This window comes from Rhea pennata, chromosome Z (genome assembly GCF_028389875.1).
Source record: "Rhea pennata isolate bPtePen1 chromosome Z, bPtePen1.pri, whole genome shotgun sequence".
Lineage (NCBI taxonomy): Eukaryota > Metazoa > Chordata > Aves > Rheiformes > Rheidae > Rhea > Rhea pennata.
The window spans coordinates 11,397,497-11,422,638 of record NC_084702.1 but is presented as its reverse complement, the minus strand read 5'-3'; the positions used below and the strand labels follow the sequence as shown (position 1 = coordinate 11,422,638).

Sequence of the window (25,142 nt, the reverse complement as noted above, 5' to 3'; positions counted from 1 at the left end):
ATGTGTCTGGTAGGACTTTTTTCCTCTTTTGAAAACTCACTATGTGACCTGGCTGACTTTTTTGCGTAGCATGAAGTCTGCCCAAGATCCCTCTGTTCCCAAGTGGCTATTTTTTGGCCTTCAGACATGGCTTACCTCACAGTGGACTCAGGGACCGAGGGCTCTCAGAAGATGACACATGAAGTCTTTCATCTGGAATGAAATTCGTGTGGTGGAAAGCATCCAAATTGCTCTTTAACACTTAAAGCAGACCAGCACTAGATCTGATTTCTTTCATCTCTTCATCTGGATATACCTGCAGCAGGGTAGTCAGGAGTAATTGCAGCTTTCTTTCAAGCTCGTGTCTTTTTGAGTGCATGGTTTTTACTTGCAAGCTAGTTCTGCTCTGGGAAATGAGCCTGTCACACCTCTTGCTGCTCCTGCCAGCCGACAGTGCCCTACAGAAGAGCTCTCTTGTAATTGCATTTCTATGCCAATTTTCATTTGAAAATATTTGTTTGGAGAACTGAAGCAACTTCTCAAATCAATGCTGTGACAGCTACAGCAGTTGCAGTTTCAGCTATAATGAAATAAGCTCATGGATGTTACAAGGAACAAGTGATGCAACAGGATGGTAAAGAGGACTATTCACATTAAGGCTCAGAGTGAATAAAGGGAGCAAAAATAACCCTGGATCTGTTGGACAGTGGGTAGTGGCGACTGTATTTCTTGAACATTTTCAAAACTACAGAATCCATTTCTCAACCCTCTGTTTTCCCTTGAAGGGAAGAAAATTGCCTAGCACAAGGAATGGTAGAGACTGTTGGCTGTTCTTTTTCTTCTGCATATGGGTGTGGTTCCAGTGCTTTTTTTTTTTTTTTTTTTTTTTGTTGGCACTCTGCTTATTCCTTCTTCCAGACGTTAACTATGTTGATAGATAAAACCAATTTAAACCTACTCTGAGTCTCCTCCCATCTCCTCCCAGAATAACAAGGAAGGTTATTCTGAGGAATATAGTGGGTAATTGTCACAGACAAATGAACATATCAAATGCATCTGCTGGCAAAGAGGCCCTGGAGTGTACTTGCCTGCATGTAGGCTATCACATCTGTCAGATGTTGAACCATGGTGAGTGGCACTGGTGTGTTAAATCCAAGTGAAGATGAAGTGGTTGAGTCTGAGGAGGAGGACACTTCTGTAGCTTCTCTGAAGTTAGCAGCTCTGGCAGTGGAGAATCTGCCCCTATGCCTTACAGCTTCATAGCTTAAGAAATGGAAGGCCACTTTGATCCCTGGTATTACTTGTGTGAGGGTATTCTCATTTTACCTATGCTCTCTGAACACACAGTCATGAGCTTGCTTTTGGTCTAGTTGGTAGAGTGTTTGCCATGAAAGTTTGGTAAGGGTTTGTAAAACTGCTTCTAGTTCCTAGATAAACTGTTTGTTTGTTTGTTTATTTATTTTTTAGGGAAAAGGGTTGCTGGCTCTTGGCCTCTTCAATTCCCAGCATCCTCAAAAATATAAGATAAACAAAATGAAAATCCAGGCGCTGACAGAAAAAAAAAATGTGGAGCAACTGATCAGACCGTTGCGCAAAGTGCTTCAGTATAAAGCTGTCGGCAGCTCAACTTCTAAGCTGGCATGAGTTTTGGCACATCTCCATTAAAGTCAAAGCCATTTAGGTCAAGAAGCCTTCATTCACTGAAACTGGAGTGTGTATGCCAGCTAGGAATTCGTCCTGGTTACAGCTCACTGTCTCCTCTGTTAGCTGCATCTGGCTGTAAGTTGAGGCCCCTCTGCATCTGTGCTGGTTACATCTCTTCCTCCTCCTGGACAGAGAGAAGCAGAGTGTGAAGGCTGGGGGGAGTACAGCTCCAGATATAATGTGAAAGTGCTGGCAAAGAGGGTCAGTGCACATAGCGTTCAGACTACTTGCTAGCACAGCTGGGTGAGCTGTGGGAGTTTTTTGTTTTTCCATTTATTGCTGAGCTCTGTTTTTTATTATTATTAACAGTCCTTTCTGAAAAGAGCAGTTCACATCACTCTAGAGTTTTGACATAAAACTCCTGTGGAAAACTACTGGCACTGAAACCCTTCATCTACATGTCTGCATGAGAGCCTTAACTGAAAGACGTAAGCCCTGTATTTTCACACATCTGTTTACCTCTGTGCCAGGGGGAGAATTAAGCTGGACCAGCTGCCCCATTAACATGCACTCACTGGGCTGGTCTCCAAACAGTTAAACTGAGCCCTAGCAAGGGGTCATGTATGACCTTGCTGTGAGCTTTCGAAGCGGGTCTAATGGAGGGATGTTGCTGCAGGGCACCAGGAGGAGCAAGGGGAAGGGCTTTGCTGCTTTGCAAGTTTTGCTCAGGCCCAGAGGAAGCTGCAGGAGCAGTGTGGGAAAATGTCATGCTGGTACAGGCGCCAGGGGTGCAGGGGGCTCTTGGCACCCGCTGTGCATGATGGGCATTCTCAGGGAAAGTGACAGCCTGGCAGGTGGGCTGGAGGGAGAGCCTTTGCCTGCTTGAAACGCCTTGGGTCTGAGCACTTCTGACTGAGGTAATGGTATTTAATGCAATCTTTGGGACGGTTTTTCGCTCGTGTGGGGACACATGGGCCAGGTCTTGTGGGTGAGCACAGGGCTGTCTTGATGTGTACTGCAGCATGGTTTAGTCTGGTCTGTGCATGAACGCATTTGACAAAAGTACTTGTAAAGGGAGACCTGAGAGCACAGACTACTATCCTTGGAAATGGCCTGATTTTCATTTTCTCTTCTTAGGGATGTTAACGTGGTGGCAGTCCATTTAGGATCTCTCACCTCTGCCACAGCAATGTGAGTAAGGATCCTAAGGCTGAAAGGAAATTAAACCTGAAGTATTTTTAGCAATACACTTGTATTTCAGGTGGCAGTGGGCCAGCATGTCTGTGCGATAAAAGACATGCTGTCTCTCAGAGGGATTGTAATCCAGTCCTTGCGTGCAGTGGGACTTGATGTCCTAATGCTGAAATCATATAAAGCAGAATTTGGACTTGCTGGATTCAGGCCTACTAGAAATGGCGTTTTCTGAACATTTTAGCTGTTAGCTCCCTACTTATGACCTGTAGGATTTCTTTTAATCAAAGAAATAGGAACATGATTGCAGGGAACAAGAGGTTATTTTAGTTAGCAGCAGCATGCATTTCAGTCCCTGAAGATGACTTTACACATGTATTTTATTGATAACAAATGAGAGATTATAGTGTTGGATTTTTTTTTTCTTTGCTTCTCTCTTTGTGATGTGACAAGGTTGAACAGAAAGTCCTTTTTAGTGGATGCTTAGTGGGTGCTCAGAGTTATACAAGCGTTCCTCCCTTCATGCACACTCATGGATGCTGTGCTTGTGAGATGCCCACTGAACCGAGTTTCAGAGAAGTGCAGCTGTGTCAGCCCTCAAAGAGGATCTACTTCAAAGCATGTCTTTGAAGAGAACCCATAGGAAAGACTTCAAAGCTGATTAAACCATTTGGAATAAAAATGTAGAGTTCATCTGCCAGGAAAGGGGATTATTGTTGTTATTCTTCCCCCCCCCCCAGCCTCTTACAATTATATGTGGAAGAGCCCTGCAAACTGGAGTTAACTGGGAAGGTAATACATTGCCTGACATGGTTTTGTACTTGCTCCTGGCCCTGCAGAACCCAGCACAGAGCTGCAGGAATGCAGCTCCAAGCTCATCTGTGCGGTTGGTCATTTGTAGCAGGAACTGACTCATCATGTTTGAACACTGCTGGGATTTCTTCTTTTCCGCTGGCCTGGGTACTCAAGCTCAGCTTTTCTGCTGCTTTAACACAAAACTCTGCCCATGCCACTGGCTATGAATAATCAGTTCTGAAATGCGGGAGTGTATTGCTGGCTAAGCATGAACTTCCCTCTGCAGCTTTGCAGGGAAGGGATTCATTTTCCTTGGGTGGGATTGTGCCCAGAGCTCTACTCCCCTGCAATCCAGGCTAGTTTCATGCCAGCCACATTTTTCTGCGTTTCTGATACTGCAAGGGGAGAACAACTGCTGAGGTGCTGTTGAGTTAAAAACAGCAAGTGCTGTTCACAGCCAGAGTTGGTGGTTATAGGTGAGGAAAGAGGTTTGCTTTGTTTTAAAACCAAGAAGGAAAATACATGCTTGGAATATTGAAAACAACAGGAACAGTTTAACATTGCAAAAAACTATATTGACCCTAGTTTGGTCCCTTGGCAGGCGCCATTCCTCTGCTGAAAAGAACATTTGTTCTGGCCCTAGTTCCCATGAGCCGGAACTCTCTGCCCTTCCTTATTTTTAATCGTTACATGTTTTGCTGTGATAGACTTTGCTGGTAAATGCCTGACTTTGCTTGCCTAAAGCTCATTTAAGAGGCATGCAGATCCGTCTGAGGAAAAATAGGAGTTATTAAACCCCTCTCCCTGTTCTTCCTCCTGCCTCCAAAAAGGACCTGAGGAGACCCCAGTGCTGTCTCACACAAGCCCTACTTGAAGCTGCCTGCTCCCAGGTGCACATGCTGCATACATGAGTCTTACTTGGGAAGGACCTGTGTGCATCCTGAGGGGCACAAGTCAGAGGTGCTCTACTGTGGTGCGTCGGTCAGGTAGCTGCTCCAACAATGGTGTGCTGGGGTCTGCACTGTGTCTGAGCAGGCGCTGTTTTCCCATTGTACAAAATGTTTCTGTGCTTCTCTCCCTTGGTACACAACTGAAGGGGCTCCCCTCTTCCTTCCCCCTAAAAATTTTGTTTTAAAAAATAATTTGTGTCCCAAGGTTTAAGGCATGAGATACGCATGCTGAAGTTTCCAGTTGCAATGCAGTCAAGTGGGGAATTGAATTTGTGTGAGAAGAGATGCACCGTTATCCTTGTCACTTGATTATTGGTTCACTCTGATTTTGATTGGAACTTACATCTGTTACCCAAATGTACATTGTTCTGGAGGATTTCAATTTTGACAACACTAGAAAAGAAGTTAATTTAGAAATTTCTTAATCAGAGCAGGTGTTTTGTGTGCTGAGCATAGTATGGTCAAGATTCCTTGGCACAGGGACTTCCAAGATCAGTGTTGATCTGGTAAATAATAAGATAAATGAAAATACAGTATAAAATATTTCAGACCCTTTCTAACTGTTACAGTATGTTTTGGGAAAACAGCAGCACAGATGTTACAACCTGTTTGTGTTTCATCCGTGAGTGTGGGAAGGGTGGTTGCTACAGTTAGAGATACTGAATTTGCCACAGCAACTGTTTGTTGAATTGCTGTGATTTGTGCTGGATATGGTGTTCTGGGGCTGCTGCATGTTCAGCTGTGAATCTGGGAATGCTTAGGCAGAAGAGGTAGGGAGGATGTATTTGAAGTCCATTGCTGAGGACAGAAATAAGGAGGTATAAAGAGCTGATTTCTAGTAGGAACTCATACACTGTGTGACTGAAGGGTTGGAGGGTAGGTCTGTCCTTCCATAGCTTCTATTTTTGTCTCTTTCTCTGATGTTGGACATTAATGTAAGAATCTCTGGGTGAAAACCAGCAGCTGTTGCTATACAGGCAATTACTCAAAGTATTGTTATAGTCCCTTTTGGGCTTGAATTCAGGATTAGGTGCAATAAAATCTCTTACATTTTCAGCCTACTTCTGTCAGTGATGGTTTCTCATTTTTATGTGGTAAGTGGGATAAGTAAAACTGGATGAGAAATCCATGTCCAGCCTATGTATTCTTGCTCTGCTTCTTGAAGCTGTTTCTTAGCTCTTTTTAGCTAGTAATGCTGCTGTAGGCTAGCCGTGTGTAGAAATTCTTGCATGCAGAAGATAAATCTATTTTCAGCCTTCGTAATTCCTAGCCCTTGAAGTGCTTCAAGCTGACTCAGATTAATGGAGAGGCAAATGTTAATATTCTGTTAAGCAGCTGGGGAAGCTGAGGCACAGAAGCAAAGTGATGCACTCCCTGAGGCTGGGAGGCAAGAATAGAGCCAGCCTTTCCTTGGCGCTCTCCTGTGTAACACCCATGGGACCCTGCCAAAATGAGCTGTCCAGAAGAGGCATTAATATGGCAGCTTGTACTAGCTAATCTGCATGTCTGAGAGTGTCTCTGTTTTCAATGAGATGGGCAACTCAGTCTCCCCAGTGAGGAAGAAGGATGGGAAGAGAACTAGACATATTTTCCAAATTAACAACTGGCTCCACCACTGGCATTGATAATAGGGTTTTATTTTCTACAATCGCAGGACCCTGTTTGAAGATCAACAACTGATGGAGAGAGATGGCATCTACCTCACTAAGCAGAGCACACATGTCTTTGCCAACAGGTTGGCCAGCCTGATAAGGGGGCTTTAAAGCAGGAAAGATGGAGGAAGGAAAGAATTATAGAGACAGGGTAGTCAGCAAAATGCAGCTCAAGTTGAGATGCCTCCAGCAGGTTCATGCAGCCGGGGAAGTGAGCATGGAGGATTCTCTTGCACGCTGCCTGGGAAACCTGCATGCTCTGAAATGCCTGTACACCAATACATGCTGCATTGAGAATAAACAGGAAGAATTAGAGATCTGTGTGTGATCATAGGGCCACGATCTCATTGCAATTATAGAGGCATGGTAGGATAGCTCACATAACTGGAATGCTGTCATGGATGGCTTTTTAGTCTTTAGTGCTTTTTAGGAAAGACCGGCCAGGAAGGCGAGGTGGAGGAGTTGCTTTTTATGTGAATGAGCAGCTGGAATGCGTCTAGCTCTGCTTAGTGGTGGATGAAGAGGGAGTTGAGAGCTTACAAGTAAGGATTAAAGGACAGGCTAAAATGGGTGACACTTGTGGAAGTTTACTACAGGCCACTTGATCAGAAAGAGGAAATCGATGAGGCCTTCTACAGACAGCTGGAAGTAGCCTCACAATCACTGGCCCTGGTTCTCATAGGGTACTTCAACCACCCTGATATCTGCTGGAAGGACAACATAGCTAGGCACAAACAGTCCAGGAAGCTCCTGCAGAACATTGATGATAACTTTTTGACACAGATGGTGGAGGAGCCAACGAGGAGAGGTGTGCTGCTGCACCTTGTACTAAGCAACAAAAAAGGACTTGTTGGAGATGTGAAGGTTGGGGGCAGCCTTTTCAGCAGTGACTGTGAGATGGTGGAGTTCAGGATGCTGTGTTGGGGAAGCAAGGCAATAAGTAGGATAGTGACCCTGGACTTCAGAAGAGTGGACTGTGGCCTCTTCAGAGAACTACTTGGAGGAATCCCTCGAGTTAGGGCCCTAGGAGGAAGCAGGATCCAAGACACCTGATAAATATTCAAGCATCACTTCCTAGAAGCTCAAGAGTGGTGCATCTGTGTGAGTAAGAAGTCCAGCAAGGGGGCAGAAGATCTGCATGGATGAGTAAGGAGCTCTTGGTAAAACTCAGAAGAAGAAAGTACACAGAATGTGGAAGAAAGGACAGGCCACTTGGGGGCAATGTAAGAATGTTATCAGAGTATGCAGGGATGCGATGAGGAATGCTAAGGCCCATTTGGAATTAAATCTGGCAGGGGGTGTCAAGGACAACAAGAAGGGATTCTTCAAATACATCAGTAGCAAGAAGAAGACTAGGGAAAAAGTGGGCCCACTGCTGAATGGGGTGTGGGGCGTGGGCCCTGGTGACGAAGGATACAGGGAAGGCAGAGTTACTGAATGTTGCCTTTGCTGCAGTCTTTACTGCTAAGGCAGCCCTCAGGGATCCCAGATGCTGGAGACAAGGGAGAAAGTCTGGAGAAAGGAAGACTTTCCCTTGGTCAGGGAGGATCAGATTAGAGATCATTTACGCATATGACACCCACAAATCTGTGGAGCGCAATGGGATGTACTTGTGAGTGCAGAGGGAGCTGATAGTTATTATTGCTAGGCCACTGTCCAACGTCTTTGAAAAGTCACACAGAACAGGAGTGGTACCTGAGGCCTGAAAGAAAGTCCATGTCACTCCAGCTTTCACAGAGGCCAAGAAGGAGGACCAGGAAACTACAAGCCAGTCAGCCTCACCTCTGTCCCTGGAAAGGTGGTGGAACAGCTCATCCTGGATGTCATCTCTAAGCATGTGGAGGAAAAGAAGGTGATCAGGAGTAGTCAATGTATATTCAGCAAGGGGACATGATGCTTCACCAATCTGATAGCCTTCTATGGTGGATGACTGGCTGAGTAGTTGAGAGGAGAGCAATGGATGTTGTCTAGCTTGACTTCTGCAAGGCTTTCAACACTGTCTCCCATAACACCCTTATAGGTAAGCTCAGAAAGTGTGGGATAGACAAGTGGACAGTGAGGTGGCTTGAGAACTGGCTGAAAGGCAGAGCTCAGAGGGTTGCCCTCAGAGTTGCAGAGTCTAGTTGGAGGCCTGCAGCTAGCAGTACGCCCCAAAGGTCAATGCTGCGTCTAGTCTTGTTCAACTTACTCATCAGTGAAGGAACAGAGTGCCTCCTCAGCAAGTTTGCTGATGATACCAAACTGGGAGGAGTGGCTGATACCGCTGAGGACTGTGCTGCCATTCAGAGAGACCTGGTCAGGCTGGATAGTTGGGCAGGAAGAAACCTCATGAGGTTCAATAAAGGCAAGTACAGGGTCCTGCACCTAGGGAGGAATAACTCCATATACCAGTGCAGGCTGGGGGCTGACCTGCTGGAGAGCAGCTCTGCAGAGAAGGACCTGGGAGTGCTGGTGGATGACAAGCTGACTGTGAGCCAGCAATGTGCCCTTGTGGCTAAGAAGGCCAATGGTCTCTTCAGGTGCATTAGGAAGAGTGTTGCCAGCAGGTCGAGGGAGGTGATCCTGCCCCTCTTCTCAGCCCTGGGGAGGCCTCATCTCGAGTACTGCACCAGTTCTGGGTTCCCCAGGACAAGAGAGACATGGAGCTACTGGAGAAAGTCCAGCGTAGGGCTACAAGGATGATCAGAGGGCTGGAGAATCTGCGCTATGAGGAACGGCTGCGCGAGCTGGGCCTGTTCAGCCTGGGGAAGAGAAGACAGAGGGGGGATCTGATCAATGTGTACAAGTACCTGAAGGGAGGGTGTCAAGGGGATGGGGACAAACTCTTTTCAGTTGTCCCGTGTGACAGGACAAGAGGCAACGGGCGGAAACTGAAGCACAGGAAGTTCCGCCTGAGCGTGAGGGGGAATTTCTTCCCTGTGAGAGTGATGGAGCACTGGACCAGGTTGCCCAGAGAGGTTGTGGAGTCTCCTTCTGTGGAGATACTCAAAACCTGCCTAGATGCAACTCTGTCTAACATGCTCTAGGTGACCCAGCTTGAGCAGGGGGTTTGGACTAGATGATCTCCAAAGTTCCCTTCCAACCTCAACCATTTTCTGATTCTGTGATTCTTATGTGTGACCTTTTCCCTAAACAAGAAGCTTCAATTATAAACAGCCTGTTACTGATTTGGCCCCTTCCTGCACTAGTAGTAAATTACCTAACTGTCATAATAGCAACAGAAGCATTGTTTGAGTCCTGGGACTCTGCATCAGGATGAAGCTTTAAATCAAGAAAGCTGAAGATAGGAGTTGTTTCTTAGGCAGCCTTGTCAGCTACTTTTTGAGGGAAGGAAAGGGTGCTCTCTTCCTCTTACTGGGTGTTCCCTTTTCAGGTCTGAACTGCTGCCCTGAGTGGCAAAATGTAAGTCAGGAGCTGCCATGCTGTTTATTTCCCTAAGTAGCAGATGCTGGCACTTCCTCTCCTAAACTGGTGATGGTTTGTGGTGATGCCAGCTCCTGTAGTTCACTGATTCCTAGCAAAATGCAGATGTTCGTTGTCAGCTTTGGCCATCTTTCAAGGTTATAAATACTGCTATAATAAAGAGCAGTGATGAAATAAGGCTGTGATTTATGAGTGAGGCTCTACAAGCTGGTATAGCTTTTGAAGCTGTGTTGTTGCCTGGAAGGCTCTGTAGCTGTGTTAGCTTACCTGCTCTCCTTTGAGCCCGTAAAATGTTATGGCTGAGAGTTTGAAACCTCTCGTGCCTGATCTAAAAATATACTGGCATTGCTTGGGGCATGTATCAGAGCTACAGGACTCTAGAATTTGTTTACTTTTTGAGTTCGATATAGTCTGAATATAGTGACCTGCTTAAGAGGATTTCGAACATCTGCCAGTGCTTTTGCAATGGATGAACGAGGCATTTCCCATACCAGTGGAGTCAGGAGGAGCTCTTTTTGTGGTTTTTTAGGGTGTCTGGTAGGCAGTGTTCTTAATGCTGTTGGGATTATATTTACAGAACTAATCCTATGGTAGAGCACTTTTATTATAGCACCTTACTATTTATACCGAAATAAATGCAAAATAAGATTCTCTACTACTTGTGAGAAGTGTGTGTCTGATTTACAAAGATACTTCATAAAATAACCCTTACCCCCGTTTTGTATGATTAAGTTGATACTTTTCTTCAATGATATTGTTAACAGGGCAAGGAGGATGCAAACTGAACACAAGCCTTCTTCCCACTAGAGAACAGCACCTCCTTTTTTGTAAACCATGCATGGGCAGAGAGGTCATGGTAATGCATTCAGTCATGGTAATGCATTGCAGTGATTTGCATTGAAGGAGGCATGCAGAATAGTAAAAGTTTTTAATTTGAGCTCACATTATGTGAAAGTCCCATCTTTAAAGAGTTAATAAATGACTAGCAGACAATGCAGTAAATCACTAGAAAATTGTTACTAGAGTCTAGTGATTGGTTGTTCTAACCATGGCTTGTCAAGCTCAAAGTTTACAATGGCTTATGAAACTGATATGTCGCGGGGTGGTGTTTAAAATTATCTTTAACTCATTCCACTCATATCTACTCCTGTCCTGACTTCTGCTGATCATTCATTAGCCCTATGTAAACTATGCTTTAATGGAAAGAGTTTCTCTGTTTCATTTTCTTAAATATAAATGCTGTTGCGCACACACAGAACTATTTTTTTCAAGAATTTTCTTGACGATGTCAGATAAAAGCTTTACCAAAGGAAAAAAAAATTAGCTGTGTGCAGGGGAGTATTTGCAGAGGTACACTTTTTTAAGTGGCAAGATTTTGCTTCTTTGAGGGGAGAAGTAAAACAAGTACCCATCAAGAAATTTCCTGCTGTAGTAGTAGGAGTCTATATATTCATGATTTATATAAAGTGTCCTGGGATTGCAATACTGCGCATCTCGGCTTCAAGCAGCTGCGAGGCCAATCGTGGCAGCCAGAAGGGACCAGGAGAAAAGCTGGCCCCATGGTTTGCCTCTCCATCCAGCTCTCTAAGACAGGTTCCTTTCTTGGAGCCCTGCTTTCCTTGTAGTGCTTCCCAGCAGGATGCCCACAGCATGTAGGCCACGTAGGTGCTGCTGAGACTTCTATGAAAGTTATTTTAGATTTGAGGAGTAGCAGTGTTTCCAGGACAACTGTGGAGGAGTGAGTAAGGGACTTTTGCTTGGTCAGCTTGGAGCTGCTGCACATCCTGGTTTGCTTGCTGCATTTTCCTGTGAAAAGTGGTTTGTGGCTTCCCTCTTCCAGGCATCCCTTCAAGCTGTTCTCAAGGACTTTGGGTAGCTACCACTGACAAGTAGCTGGGCTAAAAACAAATAGTGCAGAAGTGAACAAGGAGTCCTTATTGTTAAGTGTAAATTATAGGCTGATAGTAGCAAACGGTTTTCTGTGACGTGAGACAAGTTTGGGGCTTTCTCACTCTCGCCACTCTCAAAAGGTGAGTGTGGAGTGATGGAGTGGAACCCAAATATGGGCCTCTGTATTCAACCCTTTGAGCTCAGAATGCTAAGTAAATATCTGTGTTCTACACAGTTCCTTCAGTTAGATAGAATTTGCTTCCTCATGTAATCTTGACTCTGTGTCATTAATTGCTTCCCAGTTTGAGAGTAATTAAGTCTTTCTCAAAACTATATCTTTTTTTCCCTACTCCTTTCCCTATTCCTACTATCCCATAGCAATGTTAGATTGCAGAATATGGTGTTAGAGTCTACTGCTGCTATGGGGAGCAATGAGCTTCAGGAGAAGGATGGTGCAGGAGCCCTTGGCTGTGATCTCAGCAATGGTGGCAGCAGCAATTTGGAAGCAGCCCGACGCCTGGCCAAACGCCTCTACCATCTGGACAGATTCAAACGCTCGGACGTGGCGAAGCATTTGGGTAAAAAGTATGTGTTGAAATGAGGCCTTACCATCTCATTCATAGCAGTTGTTCTGGAGAGTTCATTCGTGATCAACTAACTTTTTTATTATTATTATTATTACTATTTTTTAAAGCAATGAATTCAGCAAACTTGTGGCTGAAGAATACCTTAAGTTTTTTGATTTTACGGGCATGACGCTGGACTACTCACTGAGGTATGTGCCTTTTTGCAAACCTTACATTCTTGTTTTAGCAGCCGTGCTATTTCTTATGTTGTCTCTGTTGAAGCAGTTGCACAATGGGGTCTTATGAAGGAGAAAAGGAACATGTGAAGCACTCTGAGATGGACCTTTTCTCTCCTATTTGTCTTGGCATGTTGGCATACCCCATAACATCATTGGAGGGGATGGCGTTTCCTGGATGGGGAAGTTTTGGGGTTGACCTGCTTAGAGATTGGTTGTGTGCTTGACACAGTGGAGGAGGGGGGGAAAATGACTAGTCACTTGGTGAACAGGGGAATAGTAATCTGGCAGGTGCAGCTGAAGAACTAAGCGTTGTTCGTGGCTAGACTGCAGAGGACTTGCAGCCTTTACGGCTTTGTAGAGTTTACTCCGCTTGGCGACCCCTTGTATAGAAGTGGCCAGGATTTCAAGCAGCTTAGCAGCCCCCCTCACCATGTCCCTCAGAGGTATCCAAATATATGCAGTACAGCAAAAACTTCCAGGTATGAAATGTTCTGAGTGTTTGGTAGATGCTTATGTGGATGTTGGAAGACCCATCCCTTCAACATTCATACCCTTTTAACCCTGGAACTAGACCTAAACAGTGTTTGCTTTCAATACTTTTTTTTGTCTTAGGGGTCAAAATACCAAACCTGTCCAGCAGTGGCCTGCTAATATAGTTGCTAGTCTTCTGACAGTTAAATGGTGAAATTAAAAGACAGGATTTTAAAGTAGTTTTTAATTTTCTTACTCAGGTTGCTCTAGTGTGAGGGTTTTTTTATTATTATTTTTTATTTTATTTTTTTTTTATTCTGCCTCTAATGATGTGAAACCAGGAAGAATGGCCCTTGCTAGTCCCTTTGCAAAGGTAGTTGTAGAGGGGTTGCTTCAGGAAGCTAAGGTGAACATCAGGCCCCATCAGCAAAGCAAAGCAGGGTTCTACTTGCTGAAGACAGTGGAAACACCTTCTAAAGAGTAAATTCAGCATTTAAATGTTTTGGTGGAGCAAAGCCAGAGACCTGTATCCTGGTGTGGTGGCAGCCTCCACGGTGGGAAGTTTGCTCTTGTTTTGGGTGCTAGAAGCCATGAAGCATGATTCTAAATATACTTCATCTTTTATGTTGTGAAATCCAATACCTAATTACTTCATGGCACATATTTAGGATATCTCTTTTCCCTGTAGATCTCCTATTATTATTAATAGTCATGACCTTCTGTAAGATATACTCTAGCGGGGCACACAAGGGACTTGCTGAATTTTAATACGTTACCTCTTGTCAGCCAAGCTGCAATAGCAGCCGAATGTGCATCTTCAGCACAGGCTGAGGACAAAACACTGGCCTCAACCTCAGCTGCCCAAAATGTTTTGCCCAACATCTGCAGTGAGTAGCCTCCCTGCTACTGCTGATGTGCTGACGGGCCACAGTTTGTTAAACCACGGAAACATGTTTGCATGTCAGAGTCCTTGGCAGCCGTTCAGACTCACGTTGCCCCCAGACTGTGGGAAGCTGTTGTGTAGGATATATTACAGACAGTAATGAATCCTGAGCATGGATGGAGTCATTTCCAAATCTCCCTCGGTCTGGATCACCCTCTGCTTTCACGCATATGGTCTCACTCTGCTCATGCATCTCAAGTCCTCTGCATGGCTGTTAGAGGACATACTGTACCCAAATGGCCCCTTTCAGAGCTTGTCCCAGTCCTGCCTGTGGGACAAGGAGCTCATCTGTGTGGCCCCAGCCAGAGACTGCTACGGAGGGAGGACAGCCTGTCCTGTCTGCCCTACAGGCTTTCTTGCCACCTCCTGTGTAACTGTAAGATGAGAAGCCCTGAGAAGGCTCAGTTGTATCTGCTTCTGAATTTGGTTATTTGCAATGCATTATATGTCATATTAAGTTATTACCCATCAGATCACACTGTGTGTGTGATATCATTGCAAGTGCAGTCTGTCTCTGACTTTGCATCAAAGAAATAAAATTAACGCTTATTCGTGCAGGTTAGATAACCTTGAATGTTCCTGTAATGTTTCCCAGGCTTCTTGAATCTACTGTCAGTTTAAATCTCTTGGGATACTCAAAAATTGTCTTTCAGGCATTCATTTTATATGGCTTCTTGCTTCAGACCTATAATGTTTGTGTTTTGGGGCTTTTTTATTAACATCCTGAGAAATAAATGTAGACTGGGACTTCTGAGGTCATCTCTTGGCTCCAGGATTTGGGGATTTCGAGAAGTACAGAAGTTCTTCATTAGGGCTGGCAATGAGGCTGGTTTTACTAGCAGAAAGAATAAGGGGATGGTTAAGAGACTATGTCTAAGTTGTCTAGGTGTGCACCAACCCCATACCCTAGAGATTGTGAGTGGAGATCCAAGAAGGCCAGGTTGCTTTGCTGTTACTGAAGTACAGTGGGAGAAGTTGCAATTCTTCTGCTTCCTTCCCCAGATGCTTCCCGCAGATCAGGTAGTGATCCTACCCCTCTGCAAGGCCATTAAGTCCAGAACATCTGCAAAGCAACTGGTGTGCTGATGATGCACCTCCCTAAAGATATTGCACATACAGGCCAGAGTCAGAGTCTGCCCTGCACCTACCTGACTTCAGTTCCTGGAATAGTTCCTTTGCTTTCAGTGGGAATATTAATAGGTATAAAGTTAAACCATACAGGCCTCATGGACTATTAGAAGAGGACAGAGAACACCCTGAATGAGCATCATCAATAAACACCACCTGTTCCAATTCCTTCCTCTCCCCTCCCCCAAAAAGACAATCACTAAAAATAAGAACAGCTATTTCAAATAGTAAAATTGTTTATTAGCTTATATATTTCATGCCTGAGACCAATGATAATCTAACTCCTCCTGGTTGATTTACTGTAATGTTCAGATTAAAGACACATGGGATAATAATCCCTTTCCCTAGAAAGGCTTCTCAGAACTGAATTTCTGATGTGTACTTGCATATTTCTTGCTATGAAATGTGCTATGCTGTATGTGCTGTGTGAGGCCACAAGAGATTTATGATTTTAATTTCACTGTTTTCTGCCCTTCTTGTAGGAGTTTCTTTAAAGCCTTTTCACTTATCGGAGAAACTCAGGAACGAGAGAGAGTTTTAATCCACTTCTCCAGCAGATACTATCAATGTAACCCAAATACCATTTCGACTCAAGGTAATTTTACTTCTGATGACAAAGTTTGAGTACTGATGATATGTAAATGCTGTGCCAAAGTGTAGAGGTAGCCTGTGGAGAGCATTGAAATTCTCTTCATTTTGTACACAGAATTGTAGTAATGCAGAGAAAATCTGTATTGGTGCCTACAGAAGACATTTAGGCCTCTACAGTGTAAATCCTTAATTTACACATTTCCAGATTTAAATATCCTTTGTTATGGCATTGGTCTTAATAACTGAGTGTGTGTAGGCACCTGTGCTGCAGCTACATGTGTGTGAATACAAATAGTTCCCACTTTATGTGGAAGAGCAAACGTTCACTCTTTGTACCCAGTTCAGTGTGTGTCTCCCTGCATGCACTGGCAATAGACATGCCAGCTCTTGCCAGTTGTGGGGGTGAATTTTGGGTGCAGTATCCAGACCCTGGCATGATTCCATCTAGACTAGCTAACATCAATCTGAGTTACCTCCTTGCCAATGTTTTCAGTCATTTTAGAAATTGACTGGGGAAACAAACAAGCATGTGGATCAAACCCAGGAAATTTGGCATTGAATAAGAGGACAAGCAGTCCACTGGCGTGCCTCTGCTGTTTCTGGCCCACCAGCCAGCATGGAAATCTGACCTTGTAATTCCAGTGCCGGCTGATCACAAGGCACTGAAAGCTGAGAAAGGGAGGAGGACAAGAAAGGAAAAATGCATAGACTCATTTGTGCCTTTGATCTCATGTGTAAGTCAGAAGGAGTAGCACATAACTGCTGCACTTTGAGGTACCATCATGCTTCCTGTCTGCTTATGTCGTGATTTGCCCAGTAACAGAGGGTGAATTTTGCCTACTCCCTGCCTGGCTAGTGTAACTACTTGGGGTGTCAAGGAAGGGAATAGGCAGTAGTAAGGCAAGATCTGCTTCCATATCATTTCTGTGCTTTTCCTGATGCCTTTCTCATTTCAAGATACCCCAAGCAATCAATTAGAATAGCTGTGTCATTTCTGGATAGCAATAATGATTTGCATGTTATGTGGACATTTTACTCTTCCAGATTGCTGTAGGGACATTTCCACTTCAAAGCATGAGCAAGAACTGGAATTAAAGTGACCACAATAGACTTTGCCTAAGCATTTGCCTGCTTGATGTTGTATTTCCACTGTTAGTAGTCAAGAGCTCCACTGCAGAAGTGGCTACTCATTCATTTCAGTGGAGATCAAAGATGGCATTTGAAATAGTCATTTCACTGCACTGCTGCTTACTTGTCTCTCTTTTTCCTATTCTTGTTTCCATCCTTGGATATGCTTGTGATTTGGGAATGAGAGGACAGGCTACCCTACAGAAATGCATACACATGAACTGGAGCACCACATCCCCAGATTCAAACTGCTCTGAATTTACCACTGTTGGTTATAGTAGTGCTTCTCCTATTTAACATTTCACTGGAGTGCCAGAATGTTGCTTGGGTACTAGTGCCTGTGCAAAAACTAATAAAACATGGTCCTGAGCTTGAGGAAATCCTTTTGCAAGGGCTTGATCTTGCACAGATTCAAGCCTGTGATAGTCCTCCTGACTTCAGAACATGTCATATCTGTCTCTATCCTGCCCCTACACACCTTATACCTCTGTTGTTTTACAGCTCAGAGGGACATTGTGAGTGGTCATTATCCAGACTTGATGATGAAGCTTTTAATTTAATGCAATGTGTGTGAGTCTCATAAATGACTATTTTCATGAGGCCCCTGCAAGCAAAGGGAAGGTGGCACCATGCATTTGCAGACAAACAAATGAATAAATTTTTTTTTTCTAGCATGTTCCTCTTGTTTTGAAACTGGCTAGAGGCATGTGGATCCTGAATTTTCAGTGGTGGTAAATGGCATGGAAGATGATGAAGTCAGTGTCCACTTTTGCAAATAGAAATCTGTACTGACTTTTCAGGGCTACCATGGTAGCTCTAGCTAATGTGCCAGCCTTTACTTGGTTGCTTATTGAGGGTTTTGCTGCAAGGTCTGGTTCTTGGACATCTCTTAATTATGGACTACCCAATACAGAGCATAGGCAACATCAGCTGATGAAGTTCTGCTGAATTCGATCTAACTGAGCTCTGGATGAGAAGGGGCCTAGAGATGGAGAAACCCAGGATGCTGTCATATTGTACCTACTGTGCTGACTGCACAGGCAGATGTTTTGACAGAGGCAGGCCATCAGATGTGTGTGTCCCTACAGACTGAAGCAGGAATGGATGTAGCTTATTTTCTTGTGTTCTATCCTGAAAACAAATGGAAAAAAGGGAACCAATTCAGGCTGTAGTATTGATATTATCAAAAAAAAGGGAGATAGCATGATTTCCTCTCTGGTTTGCCTGCTTCATGGCTGCTGCATGATAGTTTTGTCAGTCATTAAAAGATGAAAGAAAAGCTGTTCTGGCTTGGCAGCTGTGGGATGACCTCACTGTTGATTTACTTAATTATGTGTATTTCTTGATAAACAGATTCTCGTTAAGGGAATAGACTCAATTAGGCTATGAGGTTTGGTTTGCAGTCTTCTTAAATGTCCAGTTGTGGACATACCTGTGACTTGGGTTACGGCTCTTTCTGCAGATGGGGTTCACTGTCTCACGTGTGCCATGATGCTGCTGAACACTGACCTGCACGGCCATGTGAGTATACACATCTTTGTGTAGATTGCTTCTGTCAACTTTGTGCTAGTAGGGAGTGGTCTTTTGACAGCAGGGCAGCCCTTCGCTGCCTATGTACTACTAAAGAACCCTGAACATCTCCAGTGCAGACAGCAAATGGAGAAAGAGTTGCACTCCCTGGAAGAACTGTAATCGTGGGCAAGGGGCTTTCCAGCATGCCCAGCAGCAGTTGTGTTCAGGGCTGGCACTGCACCCTGGTTTTGTTCTTATGTATGAGGATGCTCCTTGTCCTTCGGCCTCTTTCTTTTTGGTGTGCATCCCATCCTTTGCTGGCGAAGGCAGCTAGCCCTGGCCAAGAAGCTATCATTGAGATTGGCTTCCCCTTTCCAGAATGTGAAAACATCTAGGAAGCAGGAAGGCAGGCAGAAGAAGGCTGGAAAAGTCACAGGAGGAAGTGATGTTGACAGGCAGTCATTTGGAGGAGTGAAAACCTGGGAGAACTAGTTTGCTGCCCAGCTGGCATTATGTCTGGTGTGCTCAGAGCCATCAGAATGGAAGATGAGGTGGTGTGGGCATTCAGTGCAGGAGCCCTGAGTTTCCCCTCTGCACACATTTCCCCATTGACTGCCCAGGGGAAATCAGCTTCCAGGTTATGGCTGTTGTTCATGGTAACCCTGAGCTGATGGACGAGCTTCTCCATTGTGGTGAAGGGGAGAGCCCAAGGAAGTGTACTGCATCAGTGCACAGGAGTGGTGGCTTCAGCCCAGCAGTTTTGGGGTTTCTCTCCAGGGAGAGCACAAGGAGAGCAGGTGGGCAGTGGGTCAGGCCACAGCAGAAAGGGCACTGTGCCCTCCTGGGGCACTGTGGGTCTCCAAGGGTGGCCTGACCCTGTGTGGGTGCAGCCCTCCAGCAACTGTGGGCAATGAAGCTAAGACCCCTCTGTTGTTCCCTGGGAGGTTTGACCCCCACCTCCAACTTTCTTTCTGAAATCTGTACAGGCAGAAGTTGCTAAGAATTTTATTTTTATTTTTTCCTCTGGATACCGTGCCTTCCACAACTGAGGAATGCCTCAGTCCCATGGGAGTGAGTGGAGGTATGAGAATGTGCCCTGGCGTGACTGTTAATATATCCCACGTCTTTTGAGTACGCTGGGAACTGGGCCATCTCGGTTCAGCTGTGGTGGACGAGGTGCCTTGCTGGCACTCCATTCTGTAGAGCAATGAACAAGCCTGGGCCCCTGCTGTCCAGCCTCCCTGGGTTGCTGTCCAGGAAGGAAGGCTGAACGTGCCCGAGCCTGGCAACACGGCCAGTTGCTCTTGTGATCACAGGTGCTCTAGTGGGCCCTACTGTCTTTTTGAGGTACTGGAGTAAGAGATCTAGCTCTGGCCATTTATTGCTGCTGCTGAGTTGCAGCTAAACCTAGGATGACTATGGTTGCTGTAGGACTCTATAAGCTTTCCAGTCTGTCCTAGTGGTAGTCATTAGTGTGTTGTTATATGTATGCAGCAACAGCGCTTACCAGACATGTCTCTCCTTTCTCTCTTCCTGGGATTTCCTGTAATTTTCATTTTTCTTCTTGTTGCTTTGCACTTTTCTACACAGGTGGTAAGTCGGGCATTTCTGACTTGGAATGCAGCCCTTTGTAAATATATCCTAATTGCCTGTTTTCTAATAAGCATACAGTGCTTCAGCTCGTCCTTAGCTCATGCTAGACTCTGCTAGAGCAGGAAACAAATGAGTCACTGGGCTTGTCTACACTGAGCTGTTCTTGTTCCTGACATACTGATAGTAAGTGTGGACAGTTTTATTTCAGAGTCAGCTGAGCTAATGGTGAGACTGTAGAACAGCTGCTGTGCCTTTAGTTCACACTTTCCCTTAACTCTTCTAGACAAACTCTTACTTACCTCTTTATTTGTTCCCATCTTGCTGCATTTCATTCTCTTTATAACTAGATTTCTATAACTATTTTCCATAGTTTCTGTTTCTGTCTTTCTGTTTTTACAATTAATTTTCACTAACTGTGTATTAAAGATGCATGCTTGCTTCTCTGCTGGCAAATTATCACCCAGGCTGCAATGCCATATTTAAAATTCTCTAGATTTTTAACACAGCTGTAACCTGCCAGGTACATCTGCCTGAGTCTGTGTAGTACTGTGTGGAGATGTTAGCTTTGATCCTGAAGCAACACAGCCACTTCACTGCTGTGCTAATTTTCTCAGCAGGACTCGGTAGTTGAAATGAGCCATATTGCTACTGGTTCTGGTCAACATGAGGAAACATCAAACTGATGTATGGAGGAAATGGACCGGAATGGGCTGAAGTCTGTTGCGGGGAGGAGGAAAGCATTTTGCAACATTATGAGAACAGCTTCAGCCTGCATATGAGTGCTGGGATTATGCTGAGGAAGAGCTATGTTCTGGATAGCAACCAGAGGAGTCAGGATTACAGCTCGACTGCTTTTTTAGGAGCCTTCTTGATATAGAAAGTGGTGAATTGTGTGTCCCCTCCAGAACTATCTCCCTTTGTTTGGAAAGCAGTGTTCCTGTCTGTTTCCTCTTAGCTGATCTATGCTGGTCACTGGTCATAGATTGAGGAGTCTTCCTTAAATGCTGACAGTAGAAATTGGGTGGTTTTCTGATTCTTTTTGGTCATGCATTCTGGAGGGGAAATAAAGATGTACTGTCCAAGGCATCATATAACTGAAGTGTTGATTGACCTATATTATAGTCTAATCCCCTTTTCAAGGCCTCACTGCTGCATTAACTTGGGCTCTCGTTCCTAACTTGGGTCGGATCATATGCATACACAGAGCTCTTCCACTCCAGGCTACAGATACTTTGCATTTGGCAAGGCAAGGAGAAAGGCTCCAAGCTCAAAGCCTACTTCCTCACAGGGACTGCAAGCAGACCACTTTGCAGACAGAAACCAGGCAGATACCTTGTGACATACTTTTCTAGGCAGAGAGAGCAAGTGTAGTGCAACCCATGAGGACCCTGTGCTGCAGGAGGAGGCTTGCAGTGCAGTAGCTCACCACTGGCTAACTCTAATCAAACCTAGAAGCTCCTTTTTCCTCAGATCTCCCTTGATCCCTCTTTTCACTGATTCAGTGTTGTCATTACTGCCCTCTCCCCATGCAGATGTGGGGTTTTAGCACTGGAGGTGCAGAGGGACCTAGGACAGACACCTTCTCCAAGTAGTGATGGTGCTCTGGAGCTGAAGAGGAGCTGAGAGCACTCTCCAAATGGAGACATTTGGGTCCTATGTGAACACAGCAATTCCCTTTCTGACACAATCTGGTAAATTTCAATCTGAGATTGGACAGAAAGTAAGAAGAAAGGAATCCTTTGGAGATGTCAAGGCAGCCTCAACCCTGGGAACCATAAAATGCAATGGCTGCTCTTAGGTGTCTTGCTTTTGTGTGACAGTTGCCACTGGAAGTGAGGACTGGAAATCATAATAGAAAGGTCTGGAAAGGGCCTCAATTGATTATTTTCTTATGCTCCACAGCAGGATCAAGTAGAGTTTTTTTGCCAGAGGTTGATAGAGATCTTGGAGACATGGGGGTGAGCGGTACCATGGACAAATGAAAGAGCTTCATCACCATCCTCTTCACTAATCTCCAGTATTTAGCTGTTTTTTTCTTTTCAGATGGGTGTGGGACCTGGGGTCCAAGGCACCTTCCCTTTTTGAGATATATTCACATGAGGAACTTACATTTGAATAATTGTGGGAATGCCTTTCTCAGTATTGCACTCAGACTTGAGCAAAAGTGAGGAGATGCAATTCATGTGGTGTTGCTTACTAATGTCATTTTGGAATACAATATGAATATGATGCTGTGTTTCTCTGTTGTCCCTTCCAGAACATTGGGAAAAAAATGACCTGTCAGGAGTTCATTGCTAATCTTCAGGGGATGAATGATGGTAAAGACTTCCCGAAAGGGCTGTTGAAGGTAAGAAATGAATTGCAGAGTATGGATTTCAGTTATGATTTCATGGCTAAGTTAATGAGACATAGTTCAGAACAGAATACCTTGCTTCTGAATCTTAATTGTCAAGCATGATAGGGAATGGATATGTTTCTTCACTCATAATGTACACAACATTTATCCTATGCTCTTCCCACTGCCCTAACTTGAAAGTGTTTGAGACTGTATGCAGCATGGAGAGGCCAGCCTGAACACCGGTGGGGCCTGCTCCAGAGCTGGATGTTGTGGGAGCTCAGATGGTCATGCCAGCCCAGAGCGCTGTCTCTTGATTAAATCAGGCAAAAGAGGACGGAGGACAGTCAGTTCTCGCTGTTGAATACATAGGAACTAATGCTAAACTGTGTATCTGGGAGATGTATGTGTTTTTTCATCAAAGGTGCTTTGGAGTTTTCACATTAAGACAAGAGATGTAATTTCAGATTAGAATGTGCTGTCTGGTAGAAGCAGCTTTGCTTCAGGTTTTGTTCATTAAGTTTATGCCAGGAGTTAAATCTGAAAAACTGTTAAAGAGACTGAGCAGGATGAATTGTGTTTTATTGTCAATAATAATGAGAATGTTTCATTTCTCTTTTGTGTGATTGTTGGCATGAAACATCAGTCTGTTTGAATGAAAAGAACAGCATTACACTAGAGTTTATAAATGTTTTGGTAATGGAAATAAAAGTGAGAGATTGCTGCCTGTGAGATGTGACCCAAAGCCTATTGAAGTAAATGAAAAGAATCATCATCTCTTCAGTGGGTTTTGTGTCAGGCCCATTCTGAAATGCAGATGGCACCTTCATTGTTACGAGTGACAGACTTTGTTTTCTAACATTTGGTATTTCTCTCTGTTTTCCCTAGCTTCTCCAGGGAACTTTATTTTAGTCCCTTCTGCCTCAGTTCATAGTAGAGATCAGGGAATATAAATCCAGACCCTTTCTTTTTAAATTTAATTATTTTTAAAAAAATTGGATAAAGAGTATTCATCTATCAGCAGTATCAGTTTAAAAAAAAAATCCAAAGAACCTTATTTCTCACTCTGCTGTTGAAAGATGTGTTGAGATTAATTTGCAAGCTAATTACTCCTTATTGAATAAATAGGTCTCCAGGCTGTATTTAAATAACCTTCTGAGTGTACTAAGAAGAGATTTCCATTGGTGCTCACCTGCTGTTTATTTTCATGCTGACAGAATTACACAGTTGAGACTGAATATTAGCTTTTAATGCTGACCTTCAATCTTATGCAAAGGCTAACTGGCTCTCTGCCATCTCTCCTAAGGCAGGCACTGAGTCTGAGGATCTTTCAGAGACGACAGGCTGGAATATGCTCCATATCAGTGTCCTGCTCTGTTTGGGGCATTTTGCCCTGTTCTGTGTGCTACCCTGATTTTTCAGGGAGGGGGGATTGTGCTTTCATCTTGCTTTTCTGGAGATGTGTTTGAGTCAGACTGATGATCTACTACTCGCAGCTTTCATTTTTCACTGGGAGGAAACAGTGAGTGGCAGTAACTGTGCATTTCGGCAGCTACATTTCTGCATCTGCAGCTGCCACCCTGACACTAGATATGCGATTACAAAGATTTATCAGAAATTAAACCTGCATTAGTCTCAGTAAGTTAAAATCAGAGAGCTGTTGATATAAGCAGTGCTGAGGCTGCAGGTGGCTTCTCCACAGTCTGCGAGTTGTCTGTGATCCCTGAGAGAGAAAGAAGTGTTTCCACATGGTGGCACTGTGCCCCCGTGGGAGTGTGATACTGAACAAGGGGGTTTGGCTCAGTAGTCACTCACTTGTGATTAATGCAGGCAAGGTCAGAAAAGAATTAGGCTTTTCAAAGTCTTTTCGTGTTCTCCTCATGGCTCCAAGATGAGTGTTTTGACTTCGTGTGAAGCTCTGCACCTACACACAGCCAAGCTCCAAATCAAAGATTAGCAGTGTTGGAAGTGCAGGGAGACTTAACAAGTATGTACATCTCTGCAGTTGAGTGGTCTTTCAAAGTGTCCATCCAGGACTTAGGGGTGCTCTCTGTAGCATTTGCCATAGACCAAATATACATAATCAGGGGTATGGAGCCTGCTTGAGCTATCCAGGACAATAACATGCAAGCAGAAATAAAATGTTGCCTTCAGTCACTTTAATTAACCTTAGTGATGCTGAGAGTAGAGGTTTTTTTTATTATTATTCTTTTTGTCTGAACAGGAAAATAGCAGAGTCTCCACCAGCAGACATCAGCATGTGAGGAGGGTCAGTTCTGCAGTAGGGAGCAGCCTTGGAAGATTTCTGATTTGAAATCTGATCTTTTTTCTCCCTACTCTGTGAGAGAGCTATTCCTTTATTATTTTTATTTTCCTCAACAATGAGGACACTTTGATAAACACCACAAAGCTTTGTAGTTCAGGATGTGATTCTCTGTGCCTTGTTGATGGTGCTTTTCGAACTAAGGCTTCATTCTGGCTAGAAGTGGAAATGAGAAATGCTAATATGCTCACACTCACCTTGTGTCTTTCTGTCTGTATACCCTCATGTATACAAAGATCCATCTCCTTTTCTTCCTGCTCCCTCCTTTTATTGGATCTGAAGTTGCTTTTAATGTTGAGATCCATACAGGCAAATATGCCAAACTGTGATTAAAAGCGTGGTTCTCCCCATGGGATCTGCTTGCAGTACTTATATAGTTAGTACTTCTCCAGGCATGCAGATGTATGTACCTTCCCTTTTATTTCATCTTAGCTTTGCTTTGACCGTCTGTCGCATGTCCCATTAATCTGCCATCAGCTGCTAGTAAAGACTAGACATGGAGGTAGTCGCTTGAGATCCAGTTATGTACTGTCAGCACATGCAGCCCTGAGAGTGGACACGGAAGTAATTTATACTTACTGTTGGATTCCCTTATGCCCTCAAACTAGGGCAAACTGCTTGTTGTGAGGAAGAACTAGGATCCCAGGCTGTGATTCTCTTCTCTTCTCAAGCTGTCAGCTTTCCATAGAGCTGACTGGTGTAAATAAGGTGAATCAGGCCTGTTAAATCCAGGCAGATTAAAGTTACTGAAATAGAAATTTTTTAGCAGCAAGGAAACTTTCTGAAACT

General features: G+C 44.3%; 1 protein-coding gene across 8 annotated transcripts in view; it reads left to right on the top strand.

Annotated features, from left to right (window-relative positions):
• Positions 1-25,142, top strand: part of PSD3 (pleckstrin and Sec7 domain containing 3) — a 119,762-nt gene that overhangs the window by 35,963 nt on the left and 58,657 nt on the right. For 5 of the 8 annotated variants that reach the window (XM_062598934.1, XM_062598931.1, XM_062598936.1 and 2 more), the window contains 5 exons: positions 11,903-12,109; positions 12,219-12,299; positions 15,354-15,466; positions 18,053-18,115; positions 21,954-22,042. In XM_062598934.1, the coding sequence (XP_062454918.1) occupies positions 11,903-12,109; positions 12,219-12,299; positions 15,354-15,466; positions 18,053-18,115; positions 21,954-22,042 (553 nt within the window). Of the gene's footprint in view, positions 1-11,902; positions 12,110-12,218; positions 12,300-15,353; positions 15,467-18,052; positions 18,116-21,952; positions 22,043-25,142 lie in introns of those variants that run through there. The other 3 variants (XM_062598930.1, XM_062598935.1, XM_062598937.1) reach the window with 3 other exon arrangements.